The sequence below is a fragment of the Lissotriton vulgaris genome, chromosome 7, assembly GCF_964263255.1.
Source record: "Lissotriton vulgaris chromosome 7, aLisVul1.2, whole genome shotgun sequence".
Taxonomy (NCBI): Eukaryota; Metazoa; Chordata; class Amphibia; order Caudata; family Salamandridae; genus Lissotriton; species Lissotriton vulgaris.
Window position 1 is genome coordinate 834064123 of NC_141695.1, and position 15353 is coordinate 834079475.

At 38.1% G+C, this 15353-nt stretch overlaps 1 protein-coding gene across 1 annotated transcript in view; it reads right to left on the minus strand.

Moving 5' to 3' along the window:
* LOC147702505 (guanine nucleotide-binding protein G(o) subunit alpha-like) overlaps nucleotides 1-15353 on the minus strand; it is a 1070398-nt gene that overhangs the window by 402580 nt on the left and 652465 nt on the right. Inside the window, exon 5 of the mRNA XM_086931175.1 lies at nucleotides 1006-1134. Coding sequence (XP_086787301.1) covers nucleotides 1006-1134 — 129 coding nt within the window. The remainder of the gene's footprint in view (nucleotides 1-1005; nucleotides 1135-15353) is intronic.

Sequence of the window (15353 nt, forward strand, 5' to 3'; positions counted from 1 at the left end):
TCTACACACATTTTATTGACTGTGTCACGGGGAAGGTGGAGGGTAGTATAAATATATAGTACTATGAGTTTCTACATTTAGAAAGTGAGGAACATGAACATATGATCATTATCTATTAATGTTGTTGGTCTCTTTTCAGATTCCATTTCCCTCAGAGATTAGAGGGCGTGCTGTGATTCCAAGTTGGTAAACGCGTATTAACGAACAATTTTCCACCAAGTGTGAGTAGGTTCCTTAGTGTGTGCCTCCCGCAAGGTGAGAAAAAATATTATTGGTCCTGAGGAATGCTGAGTCGATAAGGACTCTTTAGCTGAAACATGTCGACCCCCCTTTTTTAGGACAGTGGGTTCAAACTGACTTAACCCTTATGTGTCCGATTCTTTCACTTTGTTTTTAATTTAGTTCGAATCACCCTCTATTAAAAGTGTTGGCAGGGGGAGTGGTCTATACTCATTTTAACTTGCACCATTATGTCACACTTTTGCACTGACTAAAAACTGGAACCCGATGAAGACAAACGGCTACCGACCATGTGTGGGTGCCTGAGGGTTCCTTTTTCCTCACTAGGAATTCACTACCTTTATTCCAAATTGACACAGTCTTTGTTGGCTTAGTGCACTTACGGGTGGTGGTGGTAGTGATAGGTTGTCTTACCTCTTCTTACCCTCTAGTTCTATTTTTTGTAGTTTGAGATACTCTCTAGTTGTTTCTGAAAGATTATCCTATGGGGTGTGAGAGTAATCTGCTTTACCCTGTCTCTCTTGTTGTTTAAATATGGGAAACTAGATAGCATGGACGGAAGTAGACAGGTTTGGCTTGCCTATCTAAGTATAAGGCTTTTATGTTTTTAAGGCGAATAAGGATTAAATACATTTTATTCATACAGCTGTGAATCGGAGCAGACAGTAAATATGAAGGTTTGGTTATTTTAGAGTCCAGGCTAGGGTTGCACAGATGAGTAACCTCTCAAACTAAGTGCAAGACAGTACACACTTTAGATCGTACCTGAAGGTGAGGCCCCTCATCCTGAAGTGGGTCTCTAGGACTCCGCAGGTTCGCACGCGCACCCTCAGCACATCCTGGACTGTGGGGCAGAAGTCCTCAGACAGAATCCGAGTCATGTGCTCAAAGAAGCTGAAAAAAAAGCGGAAAACAGCTTTAAAATAACCACAGGGCTTCTCTACAGCTTTGCGGGTTGATGGGAAGGAGATGTGTGCGTCAGGAGTAAAAGAAAGAGAAGGAGAAGTGGAGGCGCTGGCACGAGAACCGGGGTTTGGTCAGTGGGAGTAGAAAATGCTGAGGAAGATTTTCAATTGGCTCCTAGTCAGCACATGGAAATCTGTTGTGCACGCCCTGGTTACAAGCAAACTGGACTACGGGAGCACCCTCTATGCCTGACTCAACAAAAAACGCACCAGAAGGCTGCAGACCATTCAAAACCTTTCAGCCAGCGTAGCTCTCACATCTCACCACAACTGAAGGAGCTCCACTGGCTCCCCATACCCAAATGAGCACAATTCAACCTTCTCAACAACACTTTCAAGGCACTACGTCACACTGACCCAGCATACTTCAACAATCACATTTTCTTTCACAAACCGTCCAGACATCTCCGCTCGTCCAGACTCCTATTAGCACACATCCCACACATACGGAAAACCAGATCCAGCAGTTGACCCTTCTCCCACTTCACTCCTAAAGCGTGAATGACCTGCCACTACACAGAAGAGCCTCCTCCTCATTTCTTAAATTCCACATGAAGTTGAAGATCTGGCTTTCCCCCTAGGCACTAGGCTCTGGATTTGGCTATGCTCAAGGCATTGGTGGAATGGGCAAGGGATAATCGGTGAATTCAAGTAAGGAAGCTGCATTCGCTCAGCCTGCAACTAGGGTGCCAGCTTTCAATGTTTTGCTTAAGAGTGATAAACTCCTGCGCCCCCTTCTGGGGAGACCTATTGTGTTGAGTGTCCAATCACTGGTGGCGCCCTTCATAATTTGCAGATTTTTGTCTTAGTGAAGTTGTCATAAACCCACCTGCTTATCTGCGATATATTACGGATGTCTTGAACTTGTTGAAGGATCTCACGTATGATCCATCAACTCAATTTGTGGTAACTCAAGACATTGAATCATTATATACAAGAACCTCTTAAGATGAAAATTAAGTGGCAGCCTCTAGGGCTAGGAGTGGTTTTAGGACTCCCCCCTCCCCACCTCATTGCGCTTAAAGCGCACTGAGTTGGCATTAACAAAAATATTTTTTACCTTTAAAGACTAGCTTTTGTCAAGTCCCTAGAACTTTAATGGAAGCAACTTTTTTTGCTCCCAGCCTTTCCTGTATGTATGTTGGTATGTTTGAAGACAATGATGTCTTTCATGATACTAATTTTTTATACCCCCAATGGAATTATATGGAAGTAGTATACTGATGATGTTGTGTGTTTGCTCTGGTCCTGAAGAAAAATTTCATTTTTACAACCCCCTTTTGTCTGCTTACTTCATTTTAGGTACGGTGCACATTTGGGCGACACATGTTGACAACTGATGAATTTGCCTATAAGTTTTGCTTGGCAATGAAACATGTCGGCCGTTCGCAACTTTTGGTCTTAACCCTTTCGATGCTCATGACGAGCTCATCTCGTCATGAGGCACAGTTGAGCTGTGCTGATGATGAGCTGAGCTCGTCATGCATAATGGGAAAGGTCACAAATAAGCACAGGAGGGGAAAATGCACAGCAGCCATGCTAATATGTTACAATGTTTTTAATCAGGAGCTTGGCATATAGTAAGGTATGTCTAACATGCCTCTTCGGGCTTGTTTTTAAGGTTTTTGTGAGACGAAGCAATTAGCTCTCCTTTTTTTTTTAGGAACTTGAGATTGAGGGATGTAAGAGAGTGAAATAATTTTTTTGAGACGTTGAGCAGTTGTCATATACACTAAGCACTAATAAAGATATTAATTTTTGTTTAGTCCTCCTGCTGCTATAGGAAAGTTCCAATGATGATATAGCGAAATAGTTGGTTGTCATCAGCCAACAGGCTCATGGTGATTGCCTACGTGCTGCACTTCCTATAATGTTGTACCTCTTTTATATATAGGGGTCAAATGGCACCTTACTTTGTTGCCTAAATATCACGCCCTTACATAAGGTCTGTCTCTGAGTTGTACCGGAACAGAATTGAGCCCTAACTAAGTGTAATATGTGATATAAGGTTTCTACTTAGAGTGATCAACAGAGTACTGGAGTAAGAGATATTGGGGTTTTGTTGTTGGAACTCGCTAGGCTCATACCTACTCAGTGCCCTGATTGATACCTTACAGGTTGATAGTGCGCTCTACACATATGATAACGAAACATAACAAGAACGGTGGAGGCACATAAAGTAGACATGGGAGAATGGGAAGACTGAGTAAAATGGTATAAAGAGTAAGAGAATGCAGGAGCAGGAAAGAGAAAATGAAACTAATGGAACAGAAGATGCAAGCTGGAGAGAAGAAAGTGTGAATAAAAAGAAAAAGAGCAAAAGAAAAGGAGCAGATATGCGGTGAGAAATTAAAGAAAAAGGGCAGAGAAAACAGCAAAAAAAGAGAATGGGGAAAGAAAAGTGAGAATAGAGAGAACACGTAAATTATGTAGAAGGAATGTGAGAAAGGAGAAAAAGAAAGTGAGAATCAGAGGCAAAAGAAGAGACAGAAAACACAGACGAAAGAATGAAATCATCATATAGTGCAGAAAAGGAAGTGAGACAATACAGTGAGAGTTAAAGTGCAAGGGAAAGTTCACCCAAGTTTCCCAAAAAGTGAGGGAGACACCTTGACTAGCTACAAGTCTACCAGCGAAAGCCTCTTTCAGAAACGAATGCTACACTCTCCCCCATGAACAAACTGACAGCTCAAAGTGTTCCTTCTTCAGGGCCTGACAAAGAATTAATTTAGTAGAAATCTCAAATACCAGAGCCAATTACCATCTATTAATTTTAAATCATCCAAACATTCACTATCAAAGGAAATCGATAATTCCGCATTTGTGTATTTAATTTTTACCCCTAAGCGCAAATGTATACAAAAATCAATTATTTTAATATCAGCATTTGCAGCACGGAGCCTGATCAAATTATCTGTAATACAACTGTGGAATGGCAATATCATGAGGTCTGCTCGACCACAACAGATTGATGCCCTCCACCTCCATCCTCCTGTCATACGTAACCAGGTTAGGCTGAACAAGGATGCCCTACAAGGCTGTAAGAAAATTAGCAATGTATTAACTTCATAAACCATACAGAACGCTCTATTGTGGAAAAGACGCAGGCCAGACGAGGGAACATGCTGGGGATGGCTTCCTTCCTTCTAGGTCCTCCTACTTCAATTAACTCTCTGGGCACTTCCGGCCCACGAGTCTTCTCCAAGAAGTAATCGTCACTGCTGTCAGTAACGACTTAAGAAAACCCCTGGGTCTTCAGGAAAAATTGTAATAACAACGGAGAAGTGGTGTGGGACAAAAGATCATTACTGCTTAACACACGCTAACCTCATAGCATATTGTTGTTCACCCCAAAGCCCCTTCAACTCCAACTTTACAAAGCAACATTCGTAGAGCTGTGCGTGAGGTAGTACGCCCATGGACATACCAGAAAATGAAAAGTGTGGAGGAAAAGGCGACAAGGGCAATTAAGGACAGTATAGACATATAACTGTACTACAGCAGAATATTACAAAAATCCATCAGCCTTGGTGACCCTCAGGCCGATATATCAATCCATCTTTCAGGACACTCACAGGTTGGGCAGGATCAACTGATCAAAGACGTCCATAGAAGTGCGTCAATGTTAGTAGCATCATTTTCTTGGTCCTACTCACTGGTGTCACTATGAGCGTCTTTGGTTGCTGCTTCAACAGAACAGCTTAATACCATGGAATCTTGGGGACTCATATCTGATAATCCTGCGCTTCTCTAGTTCTACCATGTTTGTGTATCCCAACTCCAGTTAAAAATAAGTGACAGAAGCAGGCACTCAGAAGAGACTGGTTTGCGGATGTATAATATGTCTGCAGAGAGCAGAAGAACAAAAAAAGTGAATTAGCCATTTTCACTTGAAAGGTACTCCCAAGTAGGAGCACACAAGCTCTGTAAAGATGGAGAGGAAAGAGTGAAAATGATGGAAATGCACATTGAATGCAAAAGTCTGGTACACAGTGAGACTGGCCCATAGGGTAATCTGGCAGTGCCAGAAGGGTCAGTCTGACACATCAGTGTGGGCTCGTTTTGTGGTATAGTAGGCTGAGGTTGTGACCGTGTGAGAGTCGATACTGTGTCTTTTTTTTTATAATGACTAGAATGCAGCAGGGGAAGCAATACGCAAGCACATTTTCAATGTGCCTGCCTCGTCCACAAGTTATAAGATGGTCGCACTCTGAAATGCCTGTTGAAACTGTCTATTGTCTTCCAAACAGATGTCTGTTGTCCAGTCTTATCCTTCTGCCCATTCCTTTGACTAGCTACAAGAAATACTGAGGAATGACGTTTCATGTGCACGGTTCACCCAAGTGGTGTTCTCTACCTCGGTCTCTACACATGGATTCGGACTTTCTTGCATGCAGGAGGCTGTTAAATGCACATTTCATCAAGTAGACGTCTGGATAGCCCTCCCTGTGCCTTGTTTTAGTTTGCGAAGTATCATCATATATTCCTGCCTAGCTATTCTCGCTTTCCTCAGGCATGTTGGTCAGATGCCTAAAACCGGGCTCTGTACCTTCCTCCTGCAGCAATGGAGGCATGATCACCTTTTTAAGAGCATAAAAAATATTGATGGATTCCTGCAATTGATACTGGTGCTTCAAGACATGTTCAGCTATTTATCCACAACTTAATCAACTTTCAATATTCCATGTGTTTAATAGAATCAATTTGTAGGCAAACGCCTTTTTTTTACAGTGCTTTACAAAAAAAAGTAATAAATAAGAAGGAGGTAATCTATAATAGCACTATAAAGCTGTTGCCAAACAGGATAGAGCCTGTTGAGGAACACATTGTGGTTGTTGGTATCGAAATAGAAGTGAGATGCCGAATAAGATCAAGGGCAAAGCATGCCTTGGTCAGGAATATTGAGTAGTTCTTTCCTGATATTTAATAGTGTTGACTCTGTACCCTTAAGGGGTTTTAAAAAAGAGAAACACTGAGACGGCCAAGTGATTCCAGGTGTGAGGATAGCTGATAGATGACTACTGTTTTAAGTGTCTTTGAAACATAGGATAAGCCTAAAATAGCTTGGTAGTTTGAAGCATTGCCTAAATCTGCCAAATTCGTCTTCACCATAGGTGTGATGATAGCATACTTGAGATCTTGAGCCCAAAGAGTGCATTAGTCGGATGATGAAAGGTAACAGAGCAGTGAGACCCAGGTTAACCAAGTTTGAGTGACAAACATCATTGCATGAATGATATTTTGAAGTATCAATATTTCTGATATCATAATCCCATCACTTAATGGTGAGAACTCGTAGCAGTAATGCAGGTAGGTTCCACTGGATGACGGTGATCAGTCTAGAGGGGTAATGGAAAAGACGCTCTCTTAGAGCAGCAATACTGTTAAAGAAAGCATGGTCGTCATATAACCAATTTAAGGGTAACCGGAGCAGGAGACTTTTCATGAAATTATGGGTTACAATCTCCTTATGGTATGAAAAAGAGTTTTGAAGAAATTATTTGTCTCAGTAATTCGAGCATTACAGCATTATTTTTTTGCTCAGGTGTGAGCTGACTTGTATCTACTAGACGGCACTCTGTAAATGGTACAAGTAGCTATAATTTTTTCTAATGCATTTCCAATGCTTTGTCTTAACATTTAAACTGGCGATTGTTAACTGTGTACTACTTACTGGTCTTCATGAAATTCGGTTTGTGAGTGGACAAAAGTGTAGAGTATCTAATGCACAAGAATGTATTTCATGATGTACTAGGATTTCCTCAAGTACCTCCAAATTGGGTCCAGTGAGCCCAGAAGTAGTTACTTTCGGTAATGCTCTTTCTGCTGCAGAGTATCTAGCTGTAGCTTTCTCACACCTTTTGAATATTCCCCAGGAGTCGGTTCACAGACAGAATATCGATGAAAAAATATAGAATGCAAAATATCGAGACTATACTTAAACAGGTCAATGCACAACTATCGAGAGAAAAATATCGATGTCAAAAATATAGTGGTACAAAATATAGATGGCACAATTGTGGTAGCAATTCAAAGGCACAGATACATTTGGATGCATTCATTGGTTTATGTGATTAATCTTTTGGATATTATTTTTGAATCATGAGACACATCAAAGTTTTTAAGGAATTGATAAAAATGTATCCATTCATTCACTTATATATTCAATTATGAATTTAGTAATGTGAAGGATATGGCCAAATGTGCACATGGTTTTAACCAGAGATGAGAGGGGAACGAATATGAATGTATGAAGGTGTAACCCTGATTCCCATGTGTAAATAGTAAACAGTTTGTCTACTTTCTATATATGTAAATACGAAAGTATGTCTGTCTGTCTGTTTGTCCTTTATGCATTACTACACCATTCCTCCGATCGCCATGAAACTTTGGGAAGTTGTTGAGTACACGTCCGCGAAGGTTTCTGTCAAATACATTTTTTTAGAAATCAGCCCCCCAGTGCCCTCATAATCTTTAGAATACTGAAATTGACAGCGAATTTGCGAGCATCGTCGACAGTTATGACCCCCAAACGGAAATTGTTTGGTCAATCTACATCAGAAGCACGAAAGAAAAAGGCATTACGAGCTTCAGAAACAGATGAGCAATGGGAAGCAAGATTAGAAGCTGTTCGAATACAAACTGCTCAAGCCTGTAATGCTGTTCGAAAACAAACTGCTCAAGCCCGTAATTATCAAACGAACGAGCAAAAAGAATCAAGATTGGAAGTCAATCGAGTACGCACTGCTCAAGCCAGTTATTCTCAAACGAACAAGCAACGAGAATCAAGAATGGAAACAGATCGATTACGCACTGCTCAAGCCCGCTCGAATGAAACAGGAGAGCAACAAGAATCAAGATGGGAAAACGATCAATGACGCACTGAACAAGCCAGCTCGAATGAAACAGGAGAGCAACCAGAATCAAGACTGGAACCCAATCGAGGACGCACTGCTCAAACCACACTTAGAAATGTTTGCAAAAATAAAATGAATAAGTTTCAATAACAATGATACAATGTAAATTTAATGTTATCATAACGAGTTTCCTTGAATTTCCTTTCTTCTGAGATCGCAGCAACGCGCGACTGGTAAGCTAGTTGCTACATAAATGGTTTTAAGTATAGCACTGAGCACTTTACATTGAAGCACTTTATGGGAACAGTTGTTTTAATATGGCCGCCATGAATTTTAAAACAAATGGAGTGTAAGTCCTATTTTCATCTTTATGAAATAATCCTGTGATGTATGATGTTTTTTAAATACATGCACATTGGAAACTGACATTGAGGAAGCCGAATGGTGAAACGCGTTTGTCAGGAGAGAGGGGGAAGTCTGCACAAATAAACACCAGCGAGGAAATTATCCTTGTGTGCTCCCAGTTTTATTCGGCTGCGGAAAGGCTGCTGAATGACAGGATATATATATATATATATATATATATATATATATTATATATATATATATATATATATATATATATATATATATATTCACACACACACACACACATATATACATATTTTTTTTTTCACTGAAAAAAACCATAGGTTTGACACCAGTTTTAGTTAGCTGGAAATTTTACTGACATAAAACCATTGAAATTCCCACGTTATAGTTAGTTGGACTTGCGCGCCTGCAATGCACTAATGATGACGTCACATATTACATCACTAATGACATGGTCAGTCACATCATTCAAACCTATGGTTTTTTCAGTGAATTTAATATGTTTTTTAAATGCTAATTCCTAACTATAACCGGTGTGAAACCTATGGTTTTTTCAGTGAATTTCATAGGTTTTGTAGATGCTAATTCCTAACTATATATAGGGCCTCAAACCTATGTTTTTTTCAGTGAAGTTTTTTTAATAGCAAATTTCTATTGCTATCAAATATAATATTTTTTATAATGAATCCTATATTGTATATTTATGTAAGGAAGACCTGTTTCCAGACCTATTTGTACTGAGAAATGGCTACAGTAGCAGCAGCAGCAGGAGGAGCATCTCAGCCACCACCACCACCACCACAAGGACCACCACAACACCACAGTGGTGGAGATGAAGAAGAGGAGGAGGAGGAGGATGAGGAGCAGAGGCGCTACCTGCCAGAAGATACTACCCCCTACAAGCCAAAGGAGCACATTGTGTGGGAGTTTTTTAAAATCCCAAGGGGCCTCAAGAAAGTAAATGCGCCAAAGGTTACTTGTCTGATCTGTGGCACTGTACTTTCCAGGGGGAACCCTGCCAAAAAATATTCCTTTGGCAACAACACCATGATTCGCCACATGCAACGCTGGCACCCTAACAACTCAGAGGCAGAGGTCAGAGAACTGACCAGAAACCCTCCCCAATCTTCTCCCAGCACCTCCCAAAGTACCCAACCCACTCCATCGGGACCAGAGACAAGGGAGATGGTCCCAAACATCCAAACCCAGTTTGGAAATTTCAAGATAGTTTGCATATTTTGTGGGCGTACAATTTGCTATGGTGAGCAAAGTGTTAAACTCATCAACCGTGCTGGTGACAACCACAAGTGCCCAAAGAAACCTTATTTTTTTCCTGATTTCTTTTGCTCCAGTTGAGCCGTTTACAATTCCCTGTTTTTTGTTTGTCCCCATAAAAATTCCCCAAAAATATAAAATTGTTCATAAAAGCCAAAAAAAGTACAAAATGTTCAAAAAAACTATAAAACAAATATAAAACAAAAAGAATAAAAAAAACCTCCAATTTATAAAAAAATGCAAATTTATAAAAAAAATCTCTCATTCTTTTTTCCCCATGGTACGCTCCCCCATGCAAATCGAAAAGAAAAAAATATTTTTTTTTGCCCCGCGGGGCCCTTTTATGGCCCCCACATCAAACCTGGGGGGTCAGAGGGGGTCTAACCTGCCCCCTTTTGGTAATTTCCCCCTTTGTTTTTGCCACCTCTTGTGTCTCGATCCTGCCGAGACACAAGATGGCGGCCGCTCCGGACTGTTTGGAATGTTGACAGACACCCGAGAGCCAATCAGCTTTCCCTTCGCGAACTAGCGTAGCGTGCTGGAGCGCGTCCCGGTGCACGTACCGGGGCGCGCTTATAGATATATTTTTTTTAACCTAAATTACTCAAAATCCACTGGAGCACATATCTTGAGACATAGCAAAGGCACATCGGGCTACCAGTCCCTACAATTTTGCCAAGTTTGGTGGACATCCATTCAGCCGTTCGGGCTAAAAGTGAGTCCAACCGCCCTAGGGAAATTAACATGGGGAAAACACGTTTTGGGACCGCCCTTTTATCTCGGCCCCCGCTTGACGAATCCCCCCCAAACTTTCAGGAAAGGAGCGGAGCGCAGCGAGGCAAATTTCAGGAAATTTTCAGACAGATTCCTCAACCGACGCCAAAGTTATTCCCAATAGAATGTTGCGGATTCCCTATGGAAAACAATCCTAACTATAACTACCTACTGGCGACCGCCAGTAGGTAATATATATATAATAAAGTAATAACTTAAATATATTAGATAATAAAATTTCTTTAAAAAGAAAAGTAGGATTTAAAATACATTTTACCAAATATAACAAACTTAATTGAAAAAAGTTAAACACATACTATATATATATATATATATCTATATCTATCTATATCTATCTATCTATCTATATCTATCTCTATCTATCTATATCTATCTCTATCTATCTATCTATCTATCTATCTATATCTATCTATCTATATCTATCTATCTATCTCTATCTATCTATCTATCTCTATCTATCTATCTCTATCTATCTATCTCTATCTATCTATCTCTATCTATCTATCTCTATCTATCTCTATCTATCTCTATCTATCTCTATCTATCTCTATCTATCTATCTATCTATATCTATCTCTATCTATCTATATCTATCTCTATCTATCTATCTATCTATCTATCTATCTATCTATATCTATCTATCTATATCTATCTATCTATCTCTATCTATCTATCTATCTCTATCTATCTATCTCTATCTATCTATCTCTATCTATATATCTCTATCTATCTCTATCTATCTCTATCTATCTCTATCTATCTCTATCTATCTCTATCTATCTCTATCTATCGATCTCTATCTATCTCTATCTATCTATCTCTATCTATCTCTATCTCTATCTATCTCTATCTATCTCTCTATCTATCTATCTATCTATCTATCTATATCTATATCTATATCTATATATATATATATATATCCTTTCCACTCCCACGAGCAGGTTGCTTGCTCTCTCTGAAACAGAAAGAAATGTGGAGCACAGACCCAGGTTGGTGCAAAAAAATCGTTGTTTATTCAGCAACTGCTGTTCCGTCGGCCATTACGCGTTTCGGTACTAGGCGTACCTTGATCACATGACACAGGGAAAGGTCACCTGATCCAACATTTCACATTTTTTTCGTTTTTTTGTGAGGCATTTTTAAAGTGACAGTGCTTTTATAACGTGCAATTTACAGCCACATGTCAACCTTTTGCTCTTAATCTCGGTATAATACCCGTTTGATTTTTTCTTGTCCTATGTTATGTAACTTGGCAACAGTTTGTTACTTTGTTTACATTTGCAAAGATAGTTGTCAATCTCGCAGTACAGTACATGTTTTCGTGCAGAAGTTCTTTGTGCAAGGTTTGCCACGATTATATATATTTAAAATCTTAAAATTATAAAATTAATTAAATACCATAAAACCAATAACATAACATCTAATAAAACATTCTATTATAAATTAAAACATTAAACTATTTAAAAATCTTTAAACTTAAATTTCCCACTCCAGTCAGTACAACAGTAGGGAAAGTGTTGGATAGCGGTGGGTAAAAATTACTATTCCCATTTCAGTGAGAGCAACAATAGGGAAAGTGTTGGATAGCGGAGGGGTTAAATGTACTTTTCCCACTCCAGTCAGTGCAACAGTAGGGAAAGTGTTAGATAGCAGAAGGGTAAAAATTACTATTCCCACTCCAGTGAGTGCAACAATAGGGAAACTGTTGGATAGTGGAGGGGTAAAAATTACTATTCCCACTCCAATGTGTGCATCAGTAGAGAAAGTGTGGATAGCCGAGGGGTAGAAATTACTATTCCCATTTCAGTTAGTGCAACAGTAGGGGAAGTGTTGGATGGTGGCGGGATAAAATATACTATTCCCCCTCCAATCACTGCAACAGTAGGGAAAGTGTTGGATTGCCAAGAGGTAGCAATTAATATTCTCACTCCAGTCAGTTCAAAATTAAAAACAAACAAAATATTAACAATATTTTTTAAAGAAATAAACCAGTACATAACTATATTAAAAATACGAATATATTTAATTTTAATTAAAAAAACATAATGTTAAATGCATATGACAAATACCTACAATTATATTAAATAAAATAAAAGATAATTGTCAAACAAATAAATATTTTTTATTAGAAATTATTTAGAAACAAAAACATTAATACATATATATTTACTTTTTTATTTCCTAACCTATAACACACAATTCAAAACCCACATCTAAATTTTAAAAAAAATTACTTCCATAATTAACGTAATTATCAATTAAAGAAATATTATCAATGAAAAAACTAATTAAAACTCATAAAATTTTATTAATTTCACACACTTTACAATTATGATCCCCATAACCCACAGCTAAAATTAAACTGTAAAAAGATTACAGAATTAAAACATTTTCAATTAAAGCACTAATAGTATTTAGCAACTAATTATAAAGTAAAATTAATTTTCTCCCCACCCTTTACTCCTATAAAAGTAAAACCTACACACCAAAAATATAAACAAATACCCTAATTATCAATTAATCAATTAATATTAATGATCAACTAATTATTAATTAAACAAATTACTTCCTACCCTTTACCGCTATAACCCCAAAATGTTATGTTATGGGAATTTGTAAAGCGCGCAGCTGCCTCAGCAAAGGGGCGTCCCGGCGCTGATCCAGAGCAAAACACAACAGAAACGCAGCAGGGAGAAATTAAGGGAATACATTTCAGTGAGAGCAACAATAGGGAAAGTGTTGGATAGCGGAGGGGTTAAATGTACTTTTCCCACTCCAGTCAGTGCAACAGTAGGGAAAGTGTTAGATAGCAGAAGGGTAAAAATTACTATTCCCACTCCAGTGAGTCCAACAATAGGGAAACTGTTGGATAGTGGAGGGGTAAAAATTACTATTCCCACTCCAATGTGTGCATCAGTAGAGAAAGTGTGGATAGCCGAGGGGTAGAAATTACTATTCCCATTTCAGTTAGTGCAACAGTAGGGGAAGTGTTGGATGGTGGCGGGATAAAATATACTATTCCCCCTCCAATCACTGCAACAGTAGGGAAAGTGTTGGATTGCCAAGAGGTAGCAATTAATATTCTCACTCCAGTCAGTTCAAAATTAAAAACAAACAAAATATTAACAATATTTTTTAAAGAAATAAACCAGTACATAACTATATTAAAAATACGAATATATTTAATTTTAATTAAAAAAACATAATGTTAAATGCATATGACAAATACCTACAATTATATTAAATAAAATAAAAGATAATTGTCAAACAAATAAATATTTTTTATTAGAAATTATTTAGAAACAAAAACATTAATACATATATATTTACTTTTTTATTTCCTAACCTATAACACACAATTCAAAACCCACATCTAAATTTTTAAAAAAATTACTTCCATAATTAACGTAATTATCAATTAAAGAAATATTATCAATGAAAAAACTAATTAAAACTCATAAAATTTTATTAATTTCACACACTTTACAATTATGATCCCCATAACCCACAGCTAAAATTAAACTGTAAAAAGATTACAGAATTAAAACATTTTCAATTAAAGCACTAATAGTATTTAGCAACTAATTATAAAGTAAAATTAATTTTCTCCCCACCCTTTACTCCTATAAAAGTAAAACCTACACACCAAAAATATAAACAAATACCCTAATTATCAATTAATCAATTAATATTAATGATCAACTAATTATTAATTAAACAAATTACTTCCTACCCTTTACCGCTATAACCCCAAAATGTTATGTTATGGGAATTTGTAAAGCGCGCAGCTGCCTCAGCAAAGGGGCGTCCCGGCGCTGATCCAGAGCAAAACACAACAGAAACGCAGCAGGGAGAAATTAAGGGAATACATGAGTTTTGACAGCTTTCCTGAATTGGTACAGGTCATTTATTTCTCGAATGTGGCCAGGTAAAGTGTTCCATAGCTTTGCTGCTAGGAACCGAAAGGAACGTCCACAAAACCCAAACATACATTTATTACACAATTTCCATATATAATTTTCAATTAACAATAATTAACTAAATATTAAACATAAATTACTACCCACCCTTTACCCCTATTAACCCCACAACCCGCAAATTAAATCAATTACACATTTCCATAATTAATTTACAATACATTAAATATAAATTAACTAGTTATTAAACATAAATTACTTTCCCAACTTTAACCCATAAACCGCACAAGCCGCACCTATTTGTTTTACACAATTACCATAATTAATTACCAATTAATATTAACACCCAATTAACTAAATACAAATAAATTACTTCCCACCATTAACACTATAAAATATCAATTAAATACTTCCCACCCTATTCCTGTATAAGCACACAATCCGCAACAGAACTCATAAATGCAAAATGTAATTAAAATAAAATTGATAACTACTAAAAAATTTAGACATATATCAAAAAACGAACAATGGAGCCACATCAGCAAATCGGTAGATCGATGTGCAGATTCCTACACTTTGGATCTTATTAATGGGCAGAGGTCAATCAGAGAATGGATAGGATGGGAAAGTATGTGAGGAATCTGCAGCTAGATAGAGTCTCTACCACAAAAACCGTTCCCGAACTGTACTTGCACTTCAAATTGAGACTTCTAGCCACAGATTCCTCACCTTTTTAATAGATACTAACTCAGTATATATTGGAGGGGAGTCTGAGTATTCAAAGCAGGAGTGGTATTGGCGGAAAGGCAGGCAAGAGACCTAAGCACCACTCAAGGCTGAACAGGTCTCAGAGCGAGAAACACCTTGGAAATTATCTCACGTATAAGTGCCGACATTGCACGTTCACGGCAGTGGAGACTAGATCAGGCCACA